The sequence below is a fragment of the Cavia porcellus genome, unplaced genomic scaffold, assembly GCF_034190915.1.
Source record: "Cavia porcellus strain 051 isolate PalLab524CR breed Dunkin Hartley unplaced genomic scaffold, mCavPor4.1 scaffold_28, whole genome shotgun sequence".
In the NCBI taxonomy this organism is placed as follows: Eukaryota; Metazoa; Chordata; class Mammalia; order Rodentia; family Caviidae; genus Cavia; species Cavia porcellus.
This window is the reverse complement of record NW_026947511.1, coordinates 51,747,841-51,770,256: the sequence shown is the minus strand read 5'-3', so window position 1 is coordinate 51,770,256 and position 22,416 is coordinate 51,747,841. Positions and strand designations below refer to the sequence as shown.

Below are 22,416 nucleotides of genomic sequence, written 5' to 3'. Positions count from 1 at the left end.
TGTCACAGGGCTGCCCCGCTCCAGGGCAGGGCCCCTGCCTCCCTCTCCAGCTGGGGCTCCCGCGTTCCCAGGCCTGTGGTTCCCCTGCTTTATCTTCAAAGCCCCAAACAAGTTCTTCCCACGTCTCCCCGATGACTCCCTCTTCTGCCTCTCGTACCTCAATTTTAAAACCCGGTGATTATGCTAGATCCACCCAGATAATCCCGGATAATCCATTACCTGAAGTCCAGCTGACTGACAAGCTTAGTTCCTCATTTTCCTTCCCCACGCAGCCCAACATGTACACAGCTTCCGGGGATGAGGACACGGATGCTTTTGGGGTACTGGGGTCGGGGCAGTGGCTCAGTACCGCGTGTAGTCAAAGGCCTGCATGGAACGTAAGCCACTGGGAGAGGACGCAGGGACAGTGGAGGGGGACGTTTGAACACTGTCGTCACACGGCACAGCTTAGTCGCTGCAGGAGAGAGAAGGGACAAAGGGACTCGTCCATTAAGTGTCTACTTTTTAGGTGTGGCTGTGGCTTGCACTGGTTTGAGTGTCCCCAAAGGTCGTGTGCAGAGCACTGAGAGGGGGTGGGAGGTGACTGTGTGATTCAGGTCACCAGTGCTGTCCCACGGGGAATTCCTTTCTGGGAGAGTGGATCCTTATTAAACCAATCAGCCAGTCCCGAGCCTCTCGGCCTCCTGCACCCTGCCTGGCCCTGTAAACTCTCTGTCTCTCCCTGTCTCTGTCTCTCTCTCTGTCTCTGTCTCTCGCTCACACACACCCCACCAACCACATTCCCCCCATTTTGCCATTGGCCACCTTCTGATGCTGCCCAGGGGCCCTTACCCTGCTCTTGAACCTCTAACACTGTGACCTAAATAGACTTCTATTCTTCACCTGTTACCCTATTTCAGGTATTTTGAAAAGCAACAGAAAATGGACGGATACGAATGTGTTCCGCAATTTTACAACGTTACCCTCGACATTTCTTCTAGAAACCACCAGGTAGGCTCTCCGGGCTGGGCTGTCTGAGAGCCAGGGTAACATGGCCAGGTACCAGAAGAACAATGTGCTTTTCCCCAGAACCAGCCAGGGAGGAAGCTCAGTAGCCTCCTGGGGATGACATCCACCAATTTTACAGAGGCTTTTAGCCTGGACATCACTAGACTGGAGGAAGCGCACCCCAGGGCCTCTGCAGTTCCCACAGTGGAACCTTGGGGGGCCCTGCCCCCTGTGCAGCTGCAGCCCGGGGTCCAGATGCTGGGCCGTGGGTGGTGCTGCAGTGACAGGAAACAGCTGTTTTGGAGCCTGATTTTGTCTCCAGTGAGCCAGCCGTGAAGTTTGGCTCAGTCACCCCAAAGCTTGGCAACTGAGTGACTTAGAGAGACCCGGTCTCAAAACAAATAGAATCAGGATGGGGTACAGCCCTGTGTGACAGCCCTGGCTCAGCCCAGCACTCAAACTCAAACCAGTTTATCTGCGCCAGCTGGCAGGAATGGGTTGGCTCCTTCAAGGAGAGGTGACCTGTGCTCAGAGGGAGCCCCTTCCACAGGGACCTGCGCCCCTGCCCTGCCTGGAGACAAGTCATGTGGGCCCCGCCACGCACTCCACTTCCTCTTCTCCGTGGAAGCCGCCGTCCCTTCTGCTGGGAGCTGCTGACTACAGCTGTCACTCGGAGCCGTCCCAGCTGCTGTGCATGGATGTGGAGAGGACACTGCCTGCTCTCCTGTGCCGCAGGCCAGAGCTCGAGTCGCCTGCATGACCTGCATGGCACGCGCCCTGCCACATGCCATCCTGGCTGGCTCACTCTCCCCTGTGCTCCTGACAAATGAACTCCTACTCGGTTATCAGGAATCTTTTTTTTTTTTTTTTTTTTTTATCGGTACCAGGGATTGAACTCACGACCGTGCGCTTACAAGGCAGGCGCTTATGCCGCTGAGCTAAATCCCCAGCCCCAGTTATCAGGAATCTTGTCCAGGAAGCTGTGTCCCAGGCTATGGCTCCGGGTGCCCTGGGAACCCAGGATGGATGTGGTGCTGGTGGTCCAGCAAAGACGGTGTCAGAAGATGGGACATGTTAATGGTGGCACAGAAGGGGCGGGGACTGGTGGGAACCTCATGTAAGTGGTCAGGGACGCAGAGCAGGCAGGGAGGACTGGAGTGGGCAGGAAGGGACTGAATTTGCTGGAGCAGCAAGAGAGGAGGAGAGAGGGGAGAAGAGGTGGGCGGCCTCTGCTCTCCTGCAGCAAATGTCACTGTTCCTGATCTCGGTGGGAGGAGCTGGGGGTGCTAAGAGCAGACCCCGGAAGGCCAGTGGTCCACCTCCAGTTCCAGCAGTATGGAGCTGCGTCCGGGACCAGAGACCACAGGCAGCTGCTCGGCCCCGTGACACCCAGAGTGCCCCTCACACCGATGACCCCCAGGAAGGCTGGCGGCTGAGCAGGTGTGGTCTGGGGAATGGTGTGGACTTTGCTTACTTGGCAGAGAGCGGTGTTAGGCTTTTTGGCACAGTTGAGAGACAAAGACAGAGAAAAGAAAAAGCCTTTCTTGCTGGCCCAGGAGGCTGGTGGAGACTGCAAGGACCCTCAGCAAGGGGGAGCTGAGGATGGCCCTTATGGAGTTGGGCTGGGGGTGCAGCGCTTCGGTGCTTGTAGAGTCCTGGGACTGGAGAGGGCTTGGTGCATGTGCAAAAAAGGAGCAGGAGGTTTATCTCTGGAATGAGGAGAAGATGTCAGAAGTTACTTTTGGAGAGAGGCGCTGCAGTTTTTGGGGCCTGGTGCCAAGCTGGGCAGATACCATGTCAGAGGCAGCTAAGCCCCAGGCTGGCAGAACCATCGTCTCCATCTTTCGCTTTTGTGGGTGAGTGGGGTGGTGATCAGCCTGCTTCCTGCTGGGGAGATTGCTATGGGGGGCCAGTTATAGCTGCCTGATTATGGATCAGGCCAAGTAGAAGCTGGGGCCGGGGTCTCAGCCTGGTAGTGAAGGTCTGTGTCCCAGATGGAACAAATCTTGGGAAAAGTTTGAAAAGACAGGGAGCTATAGGTAAAAATATAGAGGCCCCGTCAAGAGGAGCAGAGAGGGGCTCAGCCCCTCAGAGACCAGGTGGAGAAACCTTGCCAGGGATAGTAACATTGCTGAACAGAGCCTGGATCGTTCCCTTAAGGAGAGAGGAAAGGGAGAGCTGTGGTGTGGGGAGTCCAGGGCGCGGGGTGGGGGGACAGCGTCAGCAAGGTGCTCAGGAGTGGGCCCTGGTGGGCACTGAGAGAAACAGGAGGCTGTGGAGGGACCCGCTCAGTCATAAAAGGCTTGCACCCGCGTTTCCCCTAAAAGGTGTTGGTGGAAGGTGTGTTTTTCATGATTCTGTCGCAGTGATGTTTTTTGTTAGCCGTCTGCTGGAGAAGAACGTTGACACGGGGGTGTCTGTCTGTTTCATGAGAGCCCTCCTGATAAGGACCCATTGTCTGGGATCCCCAGGCATAAAATATAGCCTGGGTCAGTGTCGGCATGGTGTAGGGCTGGTGGGGCGGAGGGAGCGCACATTGCCAACAGGTGGTGGCGTGTCCGGTCATCATGGTGATGGCCGTGTTTGTGTGATGGGGTGGAGCTGACGGTGTAGGAAGTGAAGAGTCGTGGATGTGTCGGTGGCTGTGTGGTTAATCGTCACAAGGGTTTTGTTGTCAGTTTTGGAGACGTGGAGGTGAAGGCAGGGGCATCATGGGAGCTCATAGAGAGGACAGGGAGAGGCTTGGCTGGAGCTGGGGCTATTTGTTGTGTGTGGTAGCACTGGAGAATTTTGGTTTGAACTTGGGGTTTGGGGGTGGGATGTATGGGGGGAGGAGTAGTGAGGTTGTGGCGGGGGCTGTCAGTAAAGCTGGTCCTAGGAGGAGAACGAGAGGAACAGCGGGAGGCGGGTAAGATCAAGGGTTGAAGCAGCGCTAGGAGAGCGTTGGTGTTGCAGGGAGAGACGGTCTACAGCAGATAGCGAAGATGAGAACCAGCAGTCAAAATGACAGGGAGTGAAGGACTAACAGATCACCGGGGCTACGAACAGGGAAGCTGGGGGTGGGCAGGCGTTACAATGAGCTGTGTGAGTAACTCCATTTGTTCCTCTGTCTGGGGTGTGGCCTTGAAGTTGGAGGGTTGGAAAGGAAGGAGGAGGTAGATGTCCCTGAGGGGAGGATTTGGCACAGAGATGACAGGGGTGGGTGACTTGGTGAACGGTGTTCTTTGGGGAAGGACGAGTAGGAGTCTGTGTGGGGCTCAAGTGTCTGTGTGGATGCAGTCGTGTCGGCCTGATGGTGTTTGAGGCCTGTTGGTCTGGGAGGAGGAATTCTGAGCCTTGGACAGTCTGTCCCTGCATGTTTTGACCACAAGTAGGTTTGTGAGGTAATTGTATCCTTGTGGGTGATGGCTGAGGTGAGAGCAGGGTGTTTGGGGTGAGGGGGAGACGCTGAGAGGGGCATGGCTGTCGTGCCGCTAGTTTGGCCTGTCGGTCAGCATAGGCCCTACCCTGAGAGGAGGGTCTGATGATGCTTGGTGTCCCTTGCAGCGAATGACTGCTGTCTGTTTTGGGCATTCTGTTGTTTTTAGTAGTTTGAGAATGAAGGATGAATTAATGCTGGGGGGTTTCTTGTGGGGTAATTAGACCCCTTTTTAGCCAAGTGGCAGCATGAGAGTGAAGGATGCTGAATGTATCTTCGGAGCCAGTACGGATGTTTGTGGTTTTGTCCTTAGCTGGCGTGAGGGCCCGTGTGAGGGTAATACGGATATCTTCGTGAAGATGTCCGGGTGGCAGTGGACTGGCCTGTATTATCTTACAGCCCTGACTATAGCATAATTTGTCTTTTTTGAGTGTCTGTGTTGGTTGAGTTGCCATCTATGAACCATGTATCAGAAGCTGTAGGTCACTGGAAGTTCGAGATCAGTCTGGGCTACAAGTGAGCCCAAGGCCAGCCTGAACCACATAGTGAGACCCTGCCTCAAAGGGCAATAGAGGAGGAGGAGGCGGAAGAGGAGGAGAAGAAGCAGGAGGAGGAGGACTGTAGGGAGAGGGATGCTGTCAGTGTGAAGAGGGAAGGCTGTAGAAGTACTCTGAAAGGCCTCAGTGTAGCTGTGGAAAGGGGCGTCATCAGAGGAGTGGGGAGGTGGCTGGGTCGAGGGTCTGCTGGAGGACATGGTGACCGCAGGGCCTTGTATGAGTACTAAGTGAACTTGTGAGTGAGATGCGGTCATAAGGCAGGAAGTGTCTGTGTGAAATCAGGTCACTAAAGCAGTGGGCAGTGGACTGCGACTGCCTCGAAGTGAACTCTTTGGCCTCCTGAGCCAGTGCAGCTACTGAGACAAGGGCTCGAAGACAGGGAGGCCAGAGGCAGCCACACTGCGCTGTCTGACGGCTCTGCGAGGCTGCTGCTCCGAGAGAAGGTCCCTTTGGTGTCCTAAAACTCCCACAGCATCACAACCTTGAGAGGCTCTGTACAGAGTGAAAGGCTGGGTTGTTAGGGAGAGTGAGGGCAGGGCCTTAAAAGGCCTCCTTTAGTTTAGAAAACGAGGGGTCGGTGGGAGTAGCAGGGTCGAGGCTCCGGTAGGAAACATTTCGACCCCTTACAGAGAGGTTGGGCTGGTGGAGCAAAGCTACGAATCCAGAGGCAAAGAAAGTTACCCAGGCCTAGAAAAGAAAACTTGTGTTGTTTTGTAGTTGGCACCGGGAGATCATGGAGCAGGGCTCTGTGGCCAGAGGTTGTAGAAGGGGTGGTGAGGGTGACAGTGAGCCCCGGGTGTCTGACCTTTGTGAAGGGGACTTTGTGGGAGACACTTTGTACCCCCAACCTGAGAGGAAGTTGAGAAGGGTCACTGTGTGTCATCTAACTACCGCATAGCGTGGAGAACAGACAAGATCATCCACATACTGGAGCAGAATGCTGGGTGGTTTTTTTTTTTTTTTTTTTTTTTTTTTTTGTCTTTTTCCTTTTTATCAGTACCGGGGATCGAACTCACGACTGCCTGCTTGCAAGGCAGGTGCTTATGCCGCTGAGCTAAATCCCCAGCCCACAGAATCCTGGGTTTAAGATTGAGAGTCTTTTTTTTTTTTCTTTTTTAGGGTACCAGGGATCGAACTCACCACTGCCTGCTTCCAAGGCAGGCGCTTATGCCACTGAGCTAAATCCCCAGCCCCAAAATTGAGAGTCTTGAGTCTCCTGCAAGCACTTGCAAGGCTGAAGAAATGTGGACTGTCCCCGAATCCCTGAGGCAGAACTCTCTGTGTGAGCTGTGTAGACCAGAGTGTGTCTGCATCTGTTCATGTGAAGCAAAGAGATCTTGACAGTCGAGATGTAAGGGAATAGTGAAAAGATGTCTTTAAGGTCTAACATGGAAAAATGAGAGGCAGACGGAAGGATATGAGTATAGTATAAGGGTTTGGCACCGCTGGTGGAATCATCCTCGTCTCACTGCTAATAATGGCTCTGAGGTCTTGATCAGGCAGCAGGAGTTGTTGGATTTGAGGACAGGGACAAGGGGGGGGGCTGTAAGGTGAATGGGTGGGCCCAAGAAACCTGCTGGTCATAAGTTTGAGCCCTCTTGGGGCTGGGGATTTAGCTCAGTGGCATAAGGACCTGCCTTGCAAGCAGGCAGTCGTGAGTTCGATCCCCGGTACCGATAAAAATGAAAAAGACAAAAAAAAAAAAAAAATAAGTTTGAGCCCTCATTGATGTTTAGAGGCTACTGGGAATTGGCCTTGGAGTTTAGCCTGGAGTCAACTTTTTAAAGGTCATCCCACTTTTGTTGTTCCCTCTATTGTTGAAAACATGGAAAGCCACACCTAGGAGGGTCCCTGGTGGGCGTGAGGGCCAAGATCTGAGTTTTTAAAGATTTGACTTGAATATTTGGAGTTGTTAAGAAATAAAATGGGAATTAAGGAGAATGATTCCCTCAGAGGATTTGGGCTTTATGTTAGTAAATCCAGCAAGAGCCTCTGTAACTCAGCAGAGTTATCGTCAGCCTATTGGGTTAGTTCCCCAGGTCTTTGGTAACTAGCCGGTTTACAGGAGATTTTTTGAAGATCTGCTAAGATTCAGTCAATCATTCCTGTAATGTGCTTTGAGCCATTGGCATTGGGCTGATAATTTTATGGGGGGTTTGCACTTGGCTGTCCTGATGGGATGGTTAGGTGCTGTGGCTTGAGCTGCCAGCCAGAGTTTAACCTTTTGTTGAGGAGAAAGAGCAGAAGTGAAAATAACACAGAGATCTTTGTAGATCAAGTCATGGGATTGAATAATGAATTCAAGCTTTTGATATAATCCTACGGGTCAGCAGCAAAGATGTTGAGTGTTGGGAGATCAGAGAAGGAATGAAGGACATGAATGTGGACCAAGCCTTTAGTACTGCTACCTCATGAAGGAGAAGAAGAGACCGGGGTGAGCACCATGTCAAAGGCCTTTGGGGAGAGGGATGATGAGGGCACCGTGTGGGAACGTTACCAGCTGGCAGTGAGAGGGAGGAGGGAGGTCCAGTGTGGAGTGGGGGGGGAATGGCGGCAGAGGCGCAGGAAGGGGAGGGGAGCGGTGAGGTGGGCGGGTGAAGACAGTGGTGAGGAGTAGTGGGGAGCTGGGAGGTGGAGGAGAAGACAGTGCCAGAGCAGCACAGGAGAGCTTTGTGGGCACGGTGGAGGAGGAGAGTGGGCAGAAGGGATATCGTCTACAGGGCCAGCGGGATGTCAGGTTAGGGTTTGGGCAGTGGCCAAAGGGGTTTGAACCTCCCCACACACCTCCGTGGGGAAGCTTGTGCCCTGAGAGCAAAACAGACTTGCAGATAGGGTACCTGTGCCCATTTATGTTAATGTTGAGTTTAAGCCATTTGGCAGTAAAGGATTAGTTGCCTGCTTTATAAGATTGCTCGAAGACCAAGTGTACCCATTGGAGCAGTGTGTCTTTTGGATTCGGGAAGGAATTTTTCACATTGTGGCCAAGTAAAGGTGAACCAGGCCACAAAAGCTAAGTCCCAGTCCCCCCTCCCCACTCCGCAAAGAATCACCCCCTCCTCAGGAATGTGAACCAGAGAGATCCCAACTCCTGCATCCCCAGCCATCACCAAAGTATGTGTGTGTTTGGGGTTCCTGATGTGGAGACAAGAACCCTAAAGCGAGAGATGGCTCACCTGTAAGAACTGTGAGACTCGAGGTGGTCAGTGGTGGATGGGGTAACACAAGGGCAGAGATGAGAGAAGGACAAAGAGGTGGCTCATTGAAGGGGGAGCTAGGCTGGGGGAGACCCCAACCAATCCAGCTGAGCAGATAATCAGCAGGGCTCAGGAAGCCTGGGCGCTGTCTGGGGAATGGCTTGGACTTTGCTTATTTGGCAGAGGGGGGTGTTAGGCTTTTTGGCACAGCTGAGACACAAAGACAGAGATAAGAAAAAGCCTTTATTGCCTGCCTGGGAGGCTGGTAGAGACTGCAAAGACCCTCCGCAAAGGGGAGCTGGGGACAGCCCTTATGGAGTTGGGCTGGGGGTACGAGCTCATGGGTGGTTGTGGAGCCTTGGGGTTGGAGAGGGCTTGGTGCATGTGGGAAAAGGGGGGGGGTTGTTTCTGGAACTAGAAGAGAAACTCAGAAGGTACTTTCGGAGAGAGATGCTGCAGTTTTGGGGGGTCCAGTCCCAAGCTGGGTGGATGCCATGTTAGAGGTAGCTAAGCCCCAGGCTGGCAGAACCCATCAGGGCTGTCAGGATGACACATTGGGCATCAAAGGGTGGGCACATTTCGGGGTTTGCAGCTGAGACCCCAAATGGGTGGGCTTAACCAGCGCTCATCTGTCTTGGTCATCCTAGAGACCTCAGGAGAGCTGGCAAGGCCATGGGACCTGGCAGAGGGCAGAAGAGCAGGGTTGGAGTAGGGCAGTGAGGAGAGGCAGGCCAGGGCTTGGGACAGTGGAGACAGTGGTGATCCTGGGGTATCAAGCAGCCCTGGGCGGGGTGGGGGGACACAGCTGGCCCCAACCTGGCCCGGCGTCTCCCCACTGCGAGCTGGAGCACAGGTGCACCATGCACATGCATCTGCAAAGCTGGCTCAGGACCTCGAAGGTTCCTCTCCCTGGGGCAGGAAGACCGCAGGGTCTGCTAGCTGGGGCCCCAGGGGCTGTATTCGGGTCAGGATGTCCCGGATGGAGCGGCAGGGAATACTCCCAGGGCTGTTGAGGCCACAGGGCTTGGCACCAGCAGATGGATCGGGCTGAGGAGAGCCATCAGGACCCCCACTCAAGGTCGACGAGGAGACAGAAATACAAGGGTGGCCCGCAGAAACAGACTTGCTGCCACAAGGCTGAAGGATGACTTTGGTGCCCGAGGAGGAGCTGCCGCTGAGGGAGCTGAGGCCTGACGGGGAGCAAGGCCCCTGGGAAGAGCTGCCGCAGGGTTGGTAGGAAGAGCTAGAACCACTGATGTGCACCCCAGAACCCGAGGGACCACAGGGCCCCTTAGACCCTGAGATGCTGACTCCACAAGGCTGGACCCCCCCGGAGCCCACAGGCTGGAACACAATGGCGGGGGGCATTCCTCCCTGGAAGGAACCTGAGGAGGTGCGGCTGGGGATGATGGGGTTGCTGGAGAAGTACTTGCCCTCAGAGATGGGGGGCCCGGCTGCAAGTGGAGGAGCCCCTGGGGCGCCCCTGACAGGGCCATCTTTGGTAAAGTAACCCACAGGGTAGATCTTGCCCTTGCTGTAGGTCATGCCCGGGACAAGGTAGCTGTCAGAGGAGCCGCCTACCACCTCATAGCCACCGTAGGGCTGCTGCACGGAGGTGATAGGGGGACAGGGCTTGCCCGAGGGGCCACCATTGCTACAGGGTAGCCCCTGAACCACTCCGGGGCCCCCAGAGCCGTGCTGCTCCACCACCACCACTACGGGCCTCTTCCCCTCCGACACAGAGTGGGAGCTGGAGATGTAGGAGCCGGACTGTGAGACCACGGGCCCCCCGCTGCAGGGAGAGTCAGGGACGTTGGCGCTGCAGGGACGCAGGTTGGAGCTGCTGCCCAATGACCCAGAGCTGGAGCTTCCTCGGAACCGGGACTGGGACGAGCCTGACACCGAGTGTGAGAAGTCGTCAGTTGGCAGAGCGGAGCCATTCCCAGGCCCTCGGCTGCTGGTTCCCGACTGGGAGGAGCCGGAGGAGCCCTGGGAGCTGGAGCTGGAGGAGAAGCTGACCTGGGCGTGGGCTGGCCCCGGCTTAAACACCACAGTTCCCGAAGGGCCGCTCTGGGAGACACCTGGTCGGCCAGATCCAGCGCCGGAGCTGCTGGAACCAGAAGCAGAGCTGCTGAAGGTGCTGCTGGAGCCGCCGTGGCTGCTGAGGCTGCTGCCACCAGAGTGGCCCTTCATAAGGAAGCAGGGGTCATTGGGCGAGGTGATTCGCGTGGGGTCCTTGCAGGGGTCTGAGAAGGTCCGGATGCTCTTAGCCAAGGTCCCTGGGGAGAGAAGCAGCGGTCAGTCAGGCAGAGAGAGGACGCTACCTCCCGCTCCTGTCACTCTGGTCTCTCCCGGAGGAACCCAGCAGAGCTCTGGGGCGCAGGAAAGAGAGAAGCAGCTAAAGGACACTGAGGCGGCAGGAGATGGGCAGTGTCCCTGCTCTAGGAAGAGGGTTTGAGTGGGGAGGAAGCTGACTCCCAAAAAACAGATGGCAAAATCCAGAGTGCCGGGCACCGCAGGAAGAAGGAACAGATAACAGCGGAGGGGAACAAACGGATCTGAAGGGAGGCAGAGCTGAGACGGAGAGAGAGAAATCGGAGGAAACCGAGGGCCAGCTGGGTGTGGCGGCACACACCTGTAACCAGTGTCCTGGGAGGCTGGGGCAGGGGACGGCGGGGTCCAGCCTAGCCTGGGAAGTTTCCAGAGAACTTACCTCAAAATTAAAAATTAAAGGGGCTGGGGACTTAGCTCAGCAGCACAAGAGCCTGCCTGGCAAGTGTGAGGTCTCAAGTTTGATTGTTAGTATCCGTATTCGCCCCCAAAATTAAAAAGGACTGAAGGTGGAGTTCCGAGAGTGGTGCTGGTGGCAGCTGTGAGACCGAGGAGGAGGTGAAAGGGAAAGCGACAGAGGCCGGGAACACAGAGACGCTGGGCGAGAGAACCCGCGGCACAGGGCTGCCGCAAAGGCCAGAGTGCTCGAGGGCTGCAGAGTCCGGCTTCCTGCGTCAGCGCTGGCCACGCCAGTAAAGCTGGGCGGGCCCAGGATGTGGGGGCGCGCGCCTGTTGCTTCAGAACCCGCCAGTACCAGTGCGACGGGCACCACGCCCGGAGCCACCTCTGCCTGGATGGCCCAGCCCCAGGACACAGGCACGAGAGCCTGAGAGCCTCGTGGCCTGACCGCAATCAGCTGCTGTCACCGGCCCTGCCTCTCCAGAGGCGGAGCCACCTCCTTCCTCCACCCTCTGCCCGCTCTCTGCCTCCTGCATGAGTCCCCCGGGGCGCAGACAGAGGCACACAGCAGCACGTTATGAGACCCCTGGGATTTGGCCTGACACCAGGGACTGGGTGGCCTCCCGCTGCCGCTGTCCTCTCCGTGCTCCTGTGCACATGAGTGAGACATTCAACCCAGCAGGGGCTCTAGACAGGCAGCCCTGCCACCTCCATGCACCCTTGTCCTGGCTTCGTACACTGCTGTGCCCTTGTCTTCACCTGAAGTCAGCCAGAGGCCCTGGGCACACCACACACACACACACACACACACACACACACACCCGCCCCGTTCCCCTGTGCGGGGAGGTCATGAAGCCTCTTGAAGTGACGGGCAGAACAGGGCCACTGCCGCTGGGCCTGACCAAGCTGCCTCTAACTGACCCTGAGCCCTGTTCTGGCCCTTGAGCTGCAGGGTCCTCGTCGGCAGAGCGGGAATAACCCGTCTCTCCAGAGATTCTTGTAATGATCCAAACTGCCGTTAGGACAGAAAAAAGACTTGAGAGACACAGCAGGTTTATGGCCAGGAGCCATCCATCCAGTCTCGAGCTCCCAGCACTCCTGTCACCGTCAGTGCAGCATCTGCGTGGCCCTCCCAGCCGGAGCCCAGGTCACACGCAGAACTGAGCCAGGCCGGGACTTGGCTGAATGCCACCATGCAGCCCATGCAGAGTTTCAGCACCCAAGATCAGATGCTTAAGTAACTCACCGAGGTGACAAGGTCAGGAACAGCCGCCTCTGGGCTCAGAGGTCAGGGTCCAGCACCCATCCCTTGCCCGGGTCTGTCCTGAGACCCTGCAGGCCCAGCCTGCCCTATCCTGGGATCTGCATCCCTTCTCCCCACCTCCAGGGTCCCAGCCTCCTACCTGGCAGGAGGAGGCCAGCCAGCAGCAAGATGGTCACCCTGAGCCCTCCCATGGTGGATGGGCAGCCTCCTGACTGACAGCGGCCCGGAGACACCGTGGCCTTTATGCCAGGGCTGGACATTCTCCGGGCAGGAGTCACTGTGGGGAGGGGCCTGGGGAGGCTGGCGTGGCCGGGAGCTGGAGTAATCAGCTCGTGCATCTGCCTACTCAGCAGCTCTGCCGTGGAGTGGGGGCTCGGCCGAGGGGACCCAGTCACTTGGCTGCTTCACCCTCTGCCTCCTCAGGTCGGCCGGGGTGACCCCCTGCTCTCCTGTCCTTGGAGACGTGGGCATCTCAGCTTTCTCTTCTGCACCCAGGAAGTGCCTTGTTCCGCCCCGCTGCGTGGGACGACCCCCAGGGTTCCTGTCCCCATCCACCCCTTCCCTTGGAACCCTGTCCCTCCTCCACTTTCCTCCTGCCCCCCATCTCCCCTGGTGCCACTGCCCCAGTCCAGCCTGCCACATGCCTGTCACCTGTCCCCAGACCCCAGCTGCCTGATGTCTCCCTTCTGGGGGTACTGGAGCTCAGCCTGGGGGTGGCCCGAGCTGGGGCCACCTGTCACAGCTGGGCCTCAGTTACTCACAGGCTACTCACAGCCTCTCCCCTAGAGGTGACCCAGGGCCCAGGGCTGAGCAAGCAGCTAATGGGGCTAATTGCAGAGGTGGGGGCCTGGTCCCCATTAGCTGGCGCACGAGCCCGGATGAGCTAGCAGGAAGCAGCCAGGGAAGGACAGTCTGGGTAGCGCTAAGGAGGGCTGGCAGGCTCCGGGCCCTGAAGCTCAGAGGACCAGGGCTGGGGATCTGCGAAGAGGGTGGTGGCTTCTCCCTGCAGGTCTGGCCCTCCCTCTGTGGCCCGGCCTCACCCTGGCCAATTGCTCAGAGCACTGCCCCCAGTATCAGTATCGAGGGAGGGCCTGGGAGACTCCTGTGCCCTCCTCGCCTCCGATGGCTGGCCTGGCGGAGCCTCCTCCCCACCCCAGCTTACTTCTACAGCTTCCTGTCTCCCCTTGAAGGCATCGCCTCCCCCCGCCCTTCAGTTGGTCTCCCCAATTGGCCTCCCATTCTCTGGGTCTCCCAACCAGCCTTCAGCCCTAGGCCAGAGGTGACATCGGAGTCCCGTGCCATCTGGCCACATGGTCACCAAACACCTGGAGCTAGGGCTGTTGTAACCCACTAAGGGAGCAACTCTTACATGTCACATAAATTTAATTCATTGACTGTAAACAACCACGTGCAGCTACTGGCCCGCACCTGGTACGGCCCTTGACCACCCTCTGGGACCAAGGACCCATGGGAAGGGGGAGGGACCTGGGAGGTTAGGGTTAGGGTTATTGTTATGGTTACCATTAGAAGGTTAGGGTTAAATGGGGTGCAGTGGTGCACCCCTATAATTCCAGCACTTGGAAGGCTGGAAGATTGCCACAAACTAAGGGCCAGCCTGGGCTACATGGTGAGTTCGGTGATGGACAACTCCATAGCCAGACCCAGTCTCAAAAAAAAGAAGAAGGTGAGAGTTAGCTGCCTAGGGTTGGGGTTGGGTAGGGTTAGGGTATGTTTGGATCGGTGTTGGGTTAGGGTTAGGGTTAGGGTTGTGTTAGGGAACTATACAGACGAAACCTCTTCCTCTAGTATCAGAACGATGGAGGTTTAAATCCCGGCTCACCCTTTGACTTCACACAGCTCACGAAAGCTCCCTGACCTGGTTCTTTCTTTATTTTATTTTCATTTTTGGGGTACTGGGAATAGATCTCATGACCTTGTACTTGCCAGGCAGGCACTGTGCCGCTGAGCTGTGACCCCAGCCCACCTGACCTGTTTCTTTACCTGTAAAATGGGGATATTTTGCTGGTCACAGTGGTGCACAACTGTATTATAATCTCAGCGCTCTGGGAGGCTGAGGCAGAAAGACTCTAAGTCTGAGACCGGCCTGAGCAATGTAGCATCTTAGAGAGACCCTGGATCCCCCCAAAATCAGGAGGGGATATAACTCAGTGTAAAGGCCCTGGGTGTGACCCCCAGTACCATGAGATAAGAAAGGTGGGGAGGATTTTTTAAATAACACCAGCACTGGGAGTTTTTGCAAAGATCTAACAAGAAATTACCGGGAGGAAGAAATGGGAGAGGGGCGTAGCCCCGACATCAGCCTTCAGCAAACAGAGCTCCACGGCTGCTCCTATTACTGCCCATGGCAGGGCAGCAGGCGGACTGAGGCCCGGCTGCCGTTAGACACGGCTGCCGCTCTCTGGACCGCAGGCCTGCGGCACCCTCCCTGGACTGCCAGACCCACCGGACCTGGGAAGGAGGCTCCTGCTACTGGGGCAGGAAGGGAGTGGGGGTGAGGGGCAGGGGCCTTGCAGCCAGTGGGCGGGGAGGAGGCAGGAGACCCAGGGCATGTGGGATTTTCTTTTCCAGCACAAGCCAGAGGTGGCACAGTTTGTTTTGGTTTCTTTTCCACATTCCTCCCCGCTGCTGTCAGACCTTGGCGGGACGGCCAAGCTGGAGGAGGCTCAGTCTCTCTCGGCCTCCCGCCAGCTTCCAGCCACCCACGTGCCACATTCCAGGCTGCTCTCCTCCTGTGCTCCTGTCCACCCTGCCCGCCCCGCCACCCTGGGCTGCAGGTCCAGCTTGCCCTGCCCAGCCCGGGCCCTCTGAGCTCCACGCCATGCACGCTCCTGTTCCGCTGTGACCCTGCCCAGCCGCGTGCTGCCACCGGCCCCTTAGCCATGGTTTCTCCTTCCGCTGTTGTAGTTCCTCATAGTCGAGTGTGGTCTGAAAAGAAATGGAAAATTCCAGAAATAAACAATTCATACATTTTAAATAACTTTTCTTATAACCCAAATGCTGCTATGATGATTCTATTTCATTTCTTACTGCACCTAATGTGTATGTCGAGCTTCATCCTAGACAAGGAAAAAGGGAAAAGTCAGAGCCTGGTGCGTCCAGGGCTGGGCACGGCTGGGCTCCCGGGTTGCATTCCCTGCAGATACTGGGGACGTCACACTGTGCTCCCCGTTAACCTGGCTGGGTGTGCACACAGCATGCCGCCCTCTGGGAATCTGGTCACCTGGGTGATGTCCACAGACATACAGGCAGGTCTACTGGCCTCTACAGTAAGGTTCTCACCCGGCCCCACCAGAAAGAGAGAGAGCCCCGTGATGGCTGGGCAGCAGGAGAAAGTGGGGGTGCAGGGGTACCTCCAGCACCAAAAGGAAAGCCAAGCCCAGAGCAGAGCCTTGGGGGCAGCCGCACTCCTGGGGGAGGAGATCTCCCCTGACCACAGCAGCTCCGTGCTGCCATCTGCCCCGCCAGGAGCTCCCAAGCTGGGCGAACATGTGCTTCCCTCTGGAAGTTACGGCAAGGAGGAGGATTTGTGCCTTGCCCCAAAGGAGCGGCAGGCCAGTTGGGGTGCACAGTGCAGTGCAGAGAAGTAGGTGGCCCTCAGCCTGGAAGACGTGGCAGAACTCTCCCTGGGCCCTGCGGAGCTCCGAGCCAGGCCTGTCGGTGCTGGGGAGGGTGAGGATGGAGAGTCAAGAGTGGTTGCCTGGCACAGGCTGAGGCCCTGTGGGACAGATGGACAGACTGACAGGTGGGCAGGCTCTTGCGCTGCAGGTGACTACAGAAGCCTAAAGGGGTTCGGGTTTTAACGGAGATGGAGTCAGTTCAGATGGGCACAGGAGAACCAGAGGCCTTGAATGGGAGAACCACACGGTCAAAGCAGAAGCCAGGGCAAGAGAACCCCACTTCCTGCCTGGCTCCGGCAGCCCAGACGCTATCCTGGTCCTCAGCCTGTCTCCTAGTTTAATCTTCACAGCAGCCCTGTGGGGCAACTGCTTTTACCCATTTCACAGAGGAGGAAACTGATTTTAAATTATGCATCAGGACCAGCTGCCTGCAAGCGAGAAATCTGGAAACAGCTCAAACCCAGGCTGTAGGAAGGCCGCGCACACGAATCCTCTGCCCTGGCCAGCTGTGCAATGGTAACCATTCAAGGGGTCCCAACTTGTTTACACCTTGTAAGCCTGTGTACGGAATCCCTAGAGAGAATGTCCTTGCTGCTCTCAAAATCCCAAAGAAGCCCAAGCCAGAGGGTGCTCGGCCCCTGAGGTCCCTCTTCATTTCACCTGTGGCCTCAGAGGCTTCGGCTTGGGGGGAGGAACGACTGGGAGACAGCTCACCTGCAGCAGAAGAGGTGGACAGAGGCCACCCAGGGGCCTCGGGCCTGGGGCTGTCCACTGCCTCCCCTCTCATCTGCCCTCTCTCCAGTCGCTGCCCCTCTGCTCCCTTGTGGAAGATGACTGTCCAGGCCCAACCCACACGGGTGGCCCTGGGACGTCCCTATCCTGCACCCTGTGCATCCTCCCCCTCACCCCCGACCTGCGCCCCACCCCCCTTAGTCCAAGCGTCCTGTCCTATCCTCCCTCTTGGGGTCACCCGCTTATTTCTGAGGGTCTTCCTTGTGGTCAAAGGCGGAGTCCCCGCCCTGCCTGGCCTGACTCCTTGTAAGCTCCCGGACCGGCGCATTGAACACGCTCTCTCTCCTGGCCTGGATGCTCAGGTACCCAGGAACCCGCGCTGGGCCACAGGGACGAGGACGGGGTCAGAGCCAGGGCAGCTTCAGGCTCCAATCCTGGAAGAGGGGGAAGGACGGGCCCCACGCGCGGGCTATCTACACCCTTATCCTCGTCCCTTTGCCCCCTTTTGGACTGTGGGGCGAGGCCCAGCGACAGTGTCCTCCTCTGCGGCTCCCGACCTCTTTCCCTCCAGCCACACCCACTGTGGGTGGGCGCAGCGCTGCAAATGCGGGCGGGGCCGCCTTGGTCTGGGCGGGAGGACACACGGAGGACACACGTGCGCCCTCGTCCCGCCCGCATTCCTGCCGGGTGACTGGCTCTCCTGTCACCTTCTTGCTACAGCCCAGGTTTTCGGTTTTTTTGTTTTTGTTTTGGTGCAAAGGATCGAACTCACGACCTCACGTTTGCCTTGTGCCGCTGCGCTACGCCCACGCCTACAGCGCACAGCGGGACGCGATGCGCCCGGGTGGAAGCGCGGGGGTTTCCCGGGCAGGCACGATCCTGCGGAGGTGGGGTGGGACCTCATCAGGCTATCTATACCCTTATCCTCGTCCCTTTGCCCCCTTTTGAAAAGCAGCAGGGTCTCAGCCGCGGGGCAGCCCTGCTCCCCAGCACGCGAGCCCCGCTGCTCGGCCCCAGCCTCTTGTCCAGGAGGCCGCGCTGTGGAGGCCACGGTGGCACTCACAGGACGCAGCTTCTCCCCTTCTCCGTCCTGGGATTGGGGGATCAGGGAAGCCGGCCTCTTGGTGCCTCCCTACTGAACAATCATCCCTCCCGCCAGAGCTCTCAGTGTGTTTACTGTTTTTGGTCACCCAGTTCCCCGCATCCCGCAGGACCCGGCAGAAGAAAGCCTGCAGGAGTCAGAGAGAGCCAGGGAGTCCCAGTGCTGCCTCGAGGCCTTGGAAGAGGCTGGAGGAGCCTGCACCCGAGGACTCCCACGCTGGACGAGGCTCTCTGAGCCCCAGGTCCCAGGGCAGCGGGCCCCCTGTCTCCTGGGCAGCCTGAGTGTCCCCAGCTAAGGGCTCCTGGTGGACAGAGCCTCTCCGACACCCAGAGTGTCTTGATCCCCACGCGGTCTGTCACCAGAGCTGAGGCTGATTCTGCTGCACCAGCTTCTCTGGAGGAAGTTCTGTCCTGGACAGCACAGGTCTGTGTGCAGGACTTGTCCAGATTCCCTCTGTGACCTGGGACACAGAAGCTTCCACCTGACCTTCAGAGTTGCAAATACAAGTTTGGGAGCTAAGCGCAATGCTCCTCCCACCAGTGGGGGATGAGCCCTGGACTGGTAGGCCTCAGTGTACATGCGACCCGGGGCTACCAGCCTATCCCTGTCCTCTCCCTGCCACCGCTGCCCTGAGCACAACTGGCACCCACTGCCCACCGTCCCTTCACCCGCCTGCTGCCCCTGCACCTCCACGTGCCTGCCTGCCTGCGGGGAAGTAAACACAAGCGCACTGAGAGGTAATGACGTGCCTGAATCCTCCTGAGGGCTGCACAGCCCTAGCCTCGTCTCACATGCCTAGATCACACAGAGGGGTCACCCTGGTGACTCAGAGGACTCTCCTGAGTGCTCACAGGAGGAGGTCACCCAAAGAGCTAAACGGGCGCCCGCGAGCCGCTAGGCTGCCCCCTGGTGGCCGTGTGGGAAATACACAGGAGAACAGCTCAGCGATGCCAGGGCAGTTAGCGATCAGGACTAAATCGCACCCCAGTGTCACTCCGAGAGCCGATGGCCGAGGGGGGACAGAAGCAGTCACACGCTGCTGGTGGTGTCACTGGCAGGAGCTGAGGTTGTGCTGCAAAAGGGAATGCTGGGGGCGACTGTGCCTTTTGGATTTGGTCACGTTGTTCAAAGCAACGCCTGGCCCTAGTGGCCCTTGGTTAAAGATCTGGAGCCAGGGGCACAGGGTCACACCTGTGGTTCCAGGTGCTGGAGAGCACGAGGTGGGATCTGAGAGCAGCCTGTGCCACACACCAAACTCCATCTGGGAAGAAAGAGAGGAAAGAGGAGGGACAAGGAGGAGACAGACAGATAGACTATAACAGAGTCTAAGTTTAAAAAGCAAATTGTCAGTCAAACAATCTAAACCAAGCAAGTGGCAGAAGACCTGGGACTTCCCTCCTGGGCGTCCACTCAGCTGCGCCCCTCTCTAATTTACCTTTTATCACAGCCTGCTGTCACAATGCACATGTTTGTTTCCTCCCTGGACACAAAGTTCCTTGAGGGCAGGGAGGACTGAAACTGCTTCCTAGCACTGTCACCGCCACCCAGCACCCCACACAGCAGGAGCCTGGTGAGGACCGGGACGTGTGGGCCAACAGGGAACAAATGAGTGGCTTGGAGTTTCCCTCACTGACGATCTTCAAAGCAGGGTGGCAAGCATCTCGCCCGTCTGGTCCAGGACAGCACTGGCCTGCCCAGGGCTGAGGGCTGGGCCCAGGACTCCCATCATTGGATTACACCATGATACTGGTTCTCAGGCCTTCTCTCTCCCTGACCACATACTTATTGCCTATGTTATGCCCAAGGCACAGGGCTATTGTTCCATAGACCTGTGATCCTATCTATTATGTAACCCCATGACTCCGTGTTGACATTGGATGTGACCATGTCTCCACTATATTCACCCATGGGTGAGGCCCGCCACGGCAGATGGACAGGAGTGGGAACTGTCTACCCTGAGGTCAGCTGGCACAATGGGCCTCCCTGTGTTAATACTCCACCCGCTGTGTCCCACGCAGGCTCCTGTCCAGCTAAGAGACATGGCATGCTGAGTGCCAGTACCCACCACCTATTAATAGGCCTTCAATTCCCAGGTACCTCACGCCTCCTCCTTCTCCCTCTCACTCTCCCACCTGTTACTTCAAAAGGACTGGTTTGGAGCCAAGCAGTCCTGCACCTGGTCTTGACTTTGATATGCCTTAGACAGGAAGTGGCCTCTCCCAGAGCTCAGTGGTTTCCTTTGTGTCGGTGGAAGGCAGACTGGCCTCAGACTCACAAGCCTCCTGCCTCATCCTCCAGTAGTTGGAATTACAGTTACCCTCTATCATGCCTGGCTTTAGAGTAGCTTTCTAACCTGCGAAATGGAGCTACTGATTTGTCTTAGAGACGTAAAGAATACAAAAACAGGCATGGCCAAGTCCCTATCTTCAGAAGCTTGTACTTTATATGAAGAGAAAGATGTGGAAACCCACGTGACATGTGGAGTTGTGCAATGTGGTGTCAGGAGCGCTAGCTGCTTACTTAGGCCACACCAGGAACTCAGTTTCCTTCCTTTTCTCTCTCTTTTAACAACATTTTTTCCCCAGGAAGCTGAGACAGGAGGATCGTTGCAAGTTTAAGACACAAAGTGAGCTCAAGGCCATCCTGAGCTGTACAGTGAGACCCTGTCTCAAAAGGACAAAAAAGAGCCTGTCATGGTGGTGCATGCTTGTAATCCAAGCACTTGGAGGCTGAAGTGGGAGGATCTTGCAAGTTTGAGACCAGCCTGGGCTGCAAAGTGAGCTCAAGGTCAGCCTGAACTGCACAGTGAGACTCTGTCTCAAAAAGACAAGAACATTTTTTTTTTCTCTTTCCTTCCCCAACTAACAACTTTTCAGTGGCCTGGGAGGCTGTGAGGGTTAGTGTGAGTCCAGACTGCTTTCTTCTGTCCCATCCCATACTCCCATGCCTCTCTACCAGGTTACCCAGACAGGATGCTCCTCATCCTGGGTACAGTTCTAACGGGAGTTTTCAGACAGGAGCTCCTGAACCTGCACCAAGACCTGCCTTCATTTCCCCAGCCTACCTGTCCAACAACATCTTTTCCTCCAGGTAAGAACCCCTCACCCGGACTATTTCAATCTATCTTCTTACCATTCGTTAACGGACTCAGCCAGTAATAAGACGCACATTCAGCGTCCAGTGTGGCCCAGCCATTGTATTTGGGTTCCACAGACCCACAGGGGCAGAGTGAGGGCTGCTGGTTACAATCAGGAGTTGCTAGCGCACACAGCACACCAGAGTTCCCATCCCCGTTCTGTACCTGTCCCCTGTGTGACCTTGCATGAGTCACTACCTCTTCAAGCCCTGTTCCTCTTTTCCTTAAAATGCTGATAAAATATGGGGGCTGGGGGTTTAGCTCAGCGGCATAAGCACCTGCCTTGCAAGCAGGCGGTCGAGAGTTCGATCCCCCGTACCGATAAAAATGAAAAAGACAAAAAAAAAAAAAAAATGCTGATAAAATAGCGTTACTGTGCAAATTAAGAGAGAGTTGAATCCACAGGACCTTTAGCGAGACTGCCCCGGGACGGGAGGCATGCACAGAAGAAGCTGCAGTGCTCAGTAGCAAAATCACTTTTATAGGGCAGAGTCCCCAGAAACAGATTCAAGTAAACTTTAATCTCGGCTGCTGGAGAGGCTGAGGCAAGAGGACTGCAAGTTGCTGGCCTATACGGACATTTTGCACAGGTATTGGAGAGGCCTCCACGGGCAGAAACGACTGCAGAGGGAAAACCCACAGGGGACCAGGGGCCTGCCAGCCGCTGGGCACCTACACGTTCCAGTGCCCCCGAAAGTAGCAAGCCCCTCAAGAGGAAGGCACAGGGCGCCGGGCGGCTTCTGCGCATGCGCGGCGACTCCCGCGCCTGCGCCGTGCTGCAGTTGAGGCGCCCTCTCCCGGCCCTCCTCCTGCGCAGGCGCCCTCGCTGCAGGTCCGGGTGGCGGATTCCCACCCGCTGCTGTGAGCTTGGCGTCTGTTGCCAAGCCAGCGCGTTGGGATTACTCATGTCGTTACTTAGTTATGTGCTTCCTCACTACGTGTGATGTTGTTCAGCCTGGCGCGTCAGTCCTGCCTGTCCTGGCTTCCTTTTCATCTGCCCGCCTGTTTAAACGGCCTTCTGCGCCTTCCGGCGTTGTGGGCTTGGGGAGGGGCCGGTATCGTACCCGGATCAATGAATGAATTGACCTGAACTGGTGAATTTGGCCAGCTCCCGGGCTATTAAATTCTACTAGTCTTACCCCTGGTCTTTTTACCATTGTTTTGTTTGCTTATTTATTGAGACAACCTCTTCCTGTTGGCCAGGCTCCTCTTGAACTCTTGGACTCTAGAGATCCTCCCGCCTCAGCCTCCTGAGGAGCCGGTATAGGCAAGCACCACTGTAACTGGCTACCTCTACAACTCTTAGGCGTTCTAAGATTATTCTTTACCCCTAAACTTAGTTTGGTTCTGTCACCTGTCAGTTTTAATGGGAGTAACCACATAAGTGAACTGTGTGTCCTGTGGGTGGATTGAAGGGCATGCCCTGCAGTTTCTTTGAGGCCGGCTTCGGCCCCACCCCTGGTGAGGCACTTGACTGACATTAAACCATTAGGACGTCCGGACTCCAGTCCTTTTAGTTTGACTGTCTCACTGAGTTGCCCAGACCCGAGGAGCCAGGATTGTAGGTGTGCACCTGGGGAACATGCATCTCCCAGTGGGCTGGAGTGGGCCAAGTTATCTTTCACTGACCTTTGAAGCTCCAGGAAGAGCACCCAGGT

At 56.7% G+C, this 22,416-nt stretch overlaps 1 protein-coding gene across 2 annotated transcripts; it reads right to left on the bottom strand.

The window, feature by feature from the left end:
• Nucleotides 1-8,386: 8,386 nt before the first annotated feature.
• Nucleotides 8,387-12,455, bottom strand: Cdsn (corneodesmosin). 2 transcript variants are annotated; one of them, XM_003473764.3, is made up of 2 exons: nt 12,290-12,455; nt 8,387-10,435 (listed from the first exon to the last, which is right to left on the bottom strand). In XM_003473764.3, the coding sequence occupies exons 1-2, from the start codon at nt 12,408-12,410 to the stop codon at nt 9,042-9,044; spliced, it is 1,515 nt and encodes a 504-aa protein (XP_003473812.2). In that variant the 5' UTR covers nt 12,411-12,455; the 3' UTR covers nt 8,387-9,041. The 2 variants fall into 2 exon arrangements, with proteins under 2 accessions (XP_003473812.2, XP_063095312.1); XM_063239242.1 differs by lacking the exon at nt 12,290-12,455 and adding an exon at nt 10,870-10,891.
• Nucleotides 12,456-22,416: the final 9,961 nt, after the last annotated feature.

Coding starts and splice junctions, on each gene's coding strand:
- Cdsn (XM_003473764.3), bottom strand. CDS start 12,410: ATGTCCAGCCCTGGCATAAAGGCCACGGTGTCTCCGGGCCGCTGTCAG. Junction 10,436..12,289: donor GGCTGGCCTCCTCCTGCCAG/GTAGGAGGCTGG, acceptor TTCTCTCCCCAG/GGACCTTGGCTAAGAGCATC.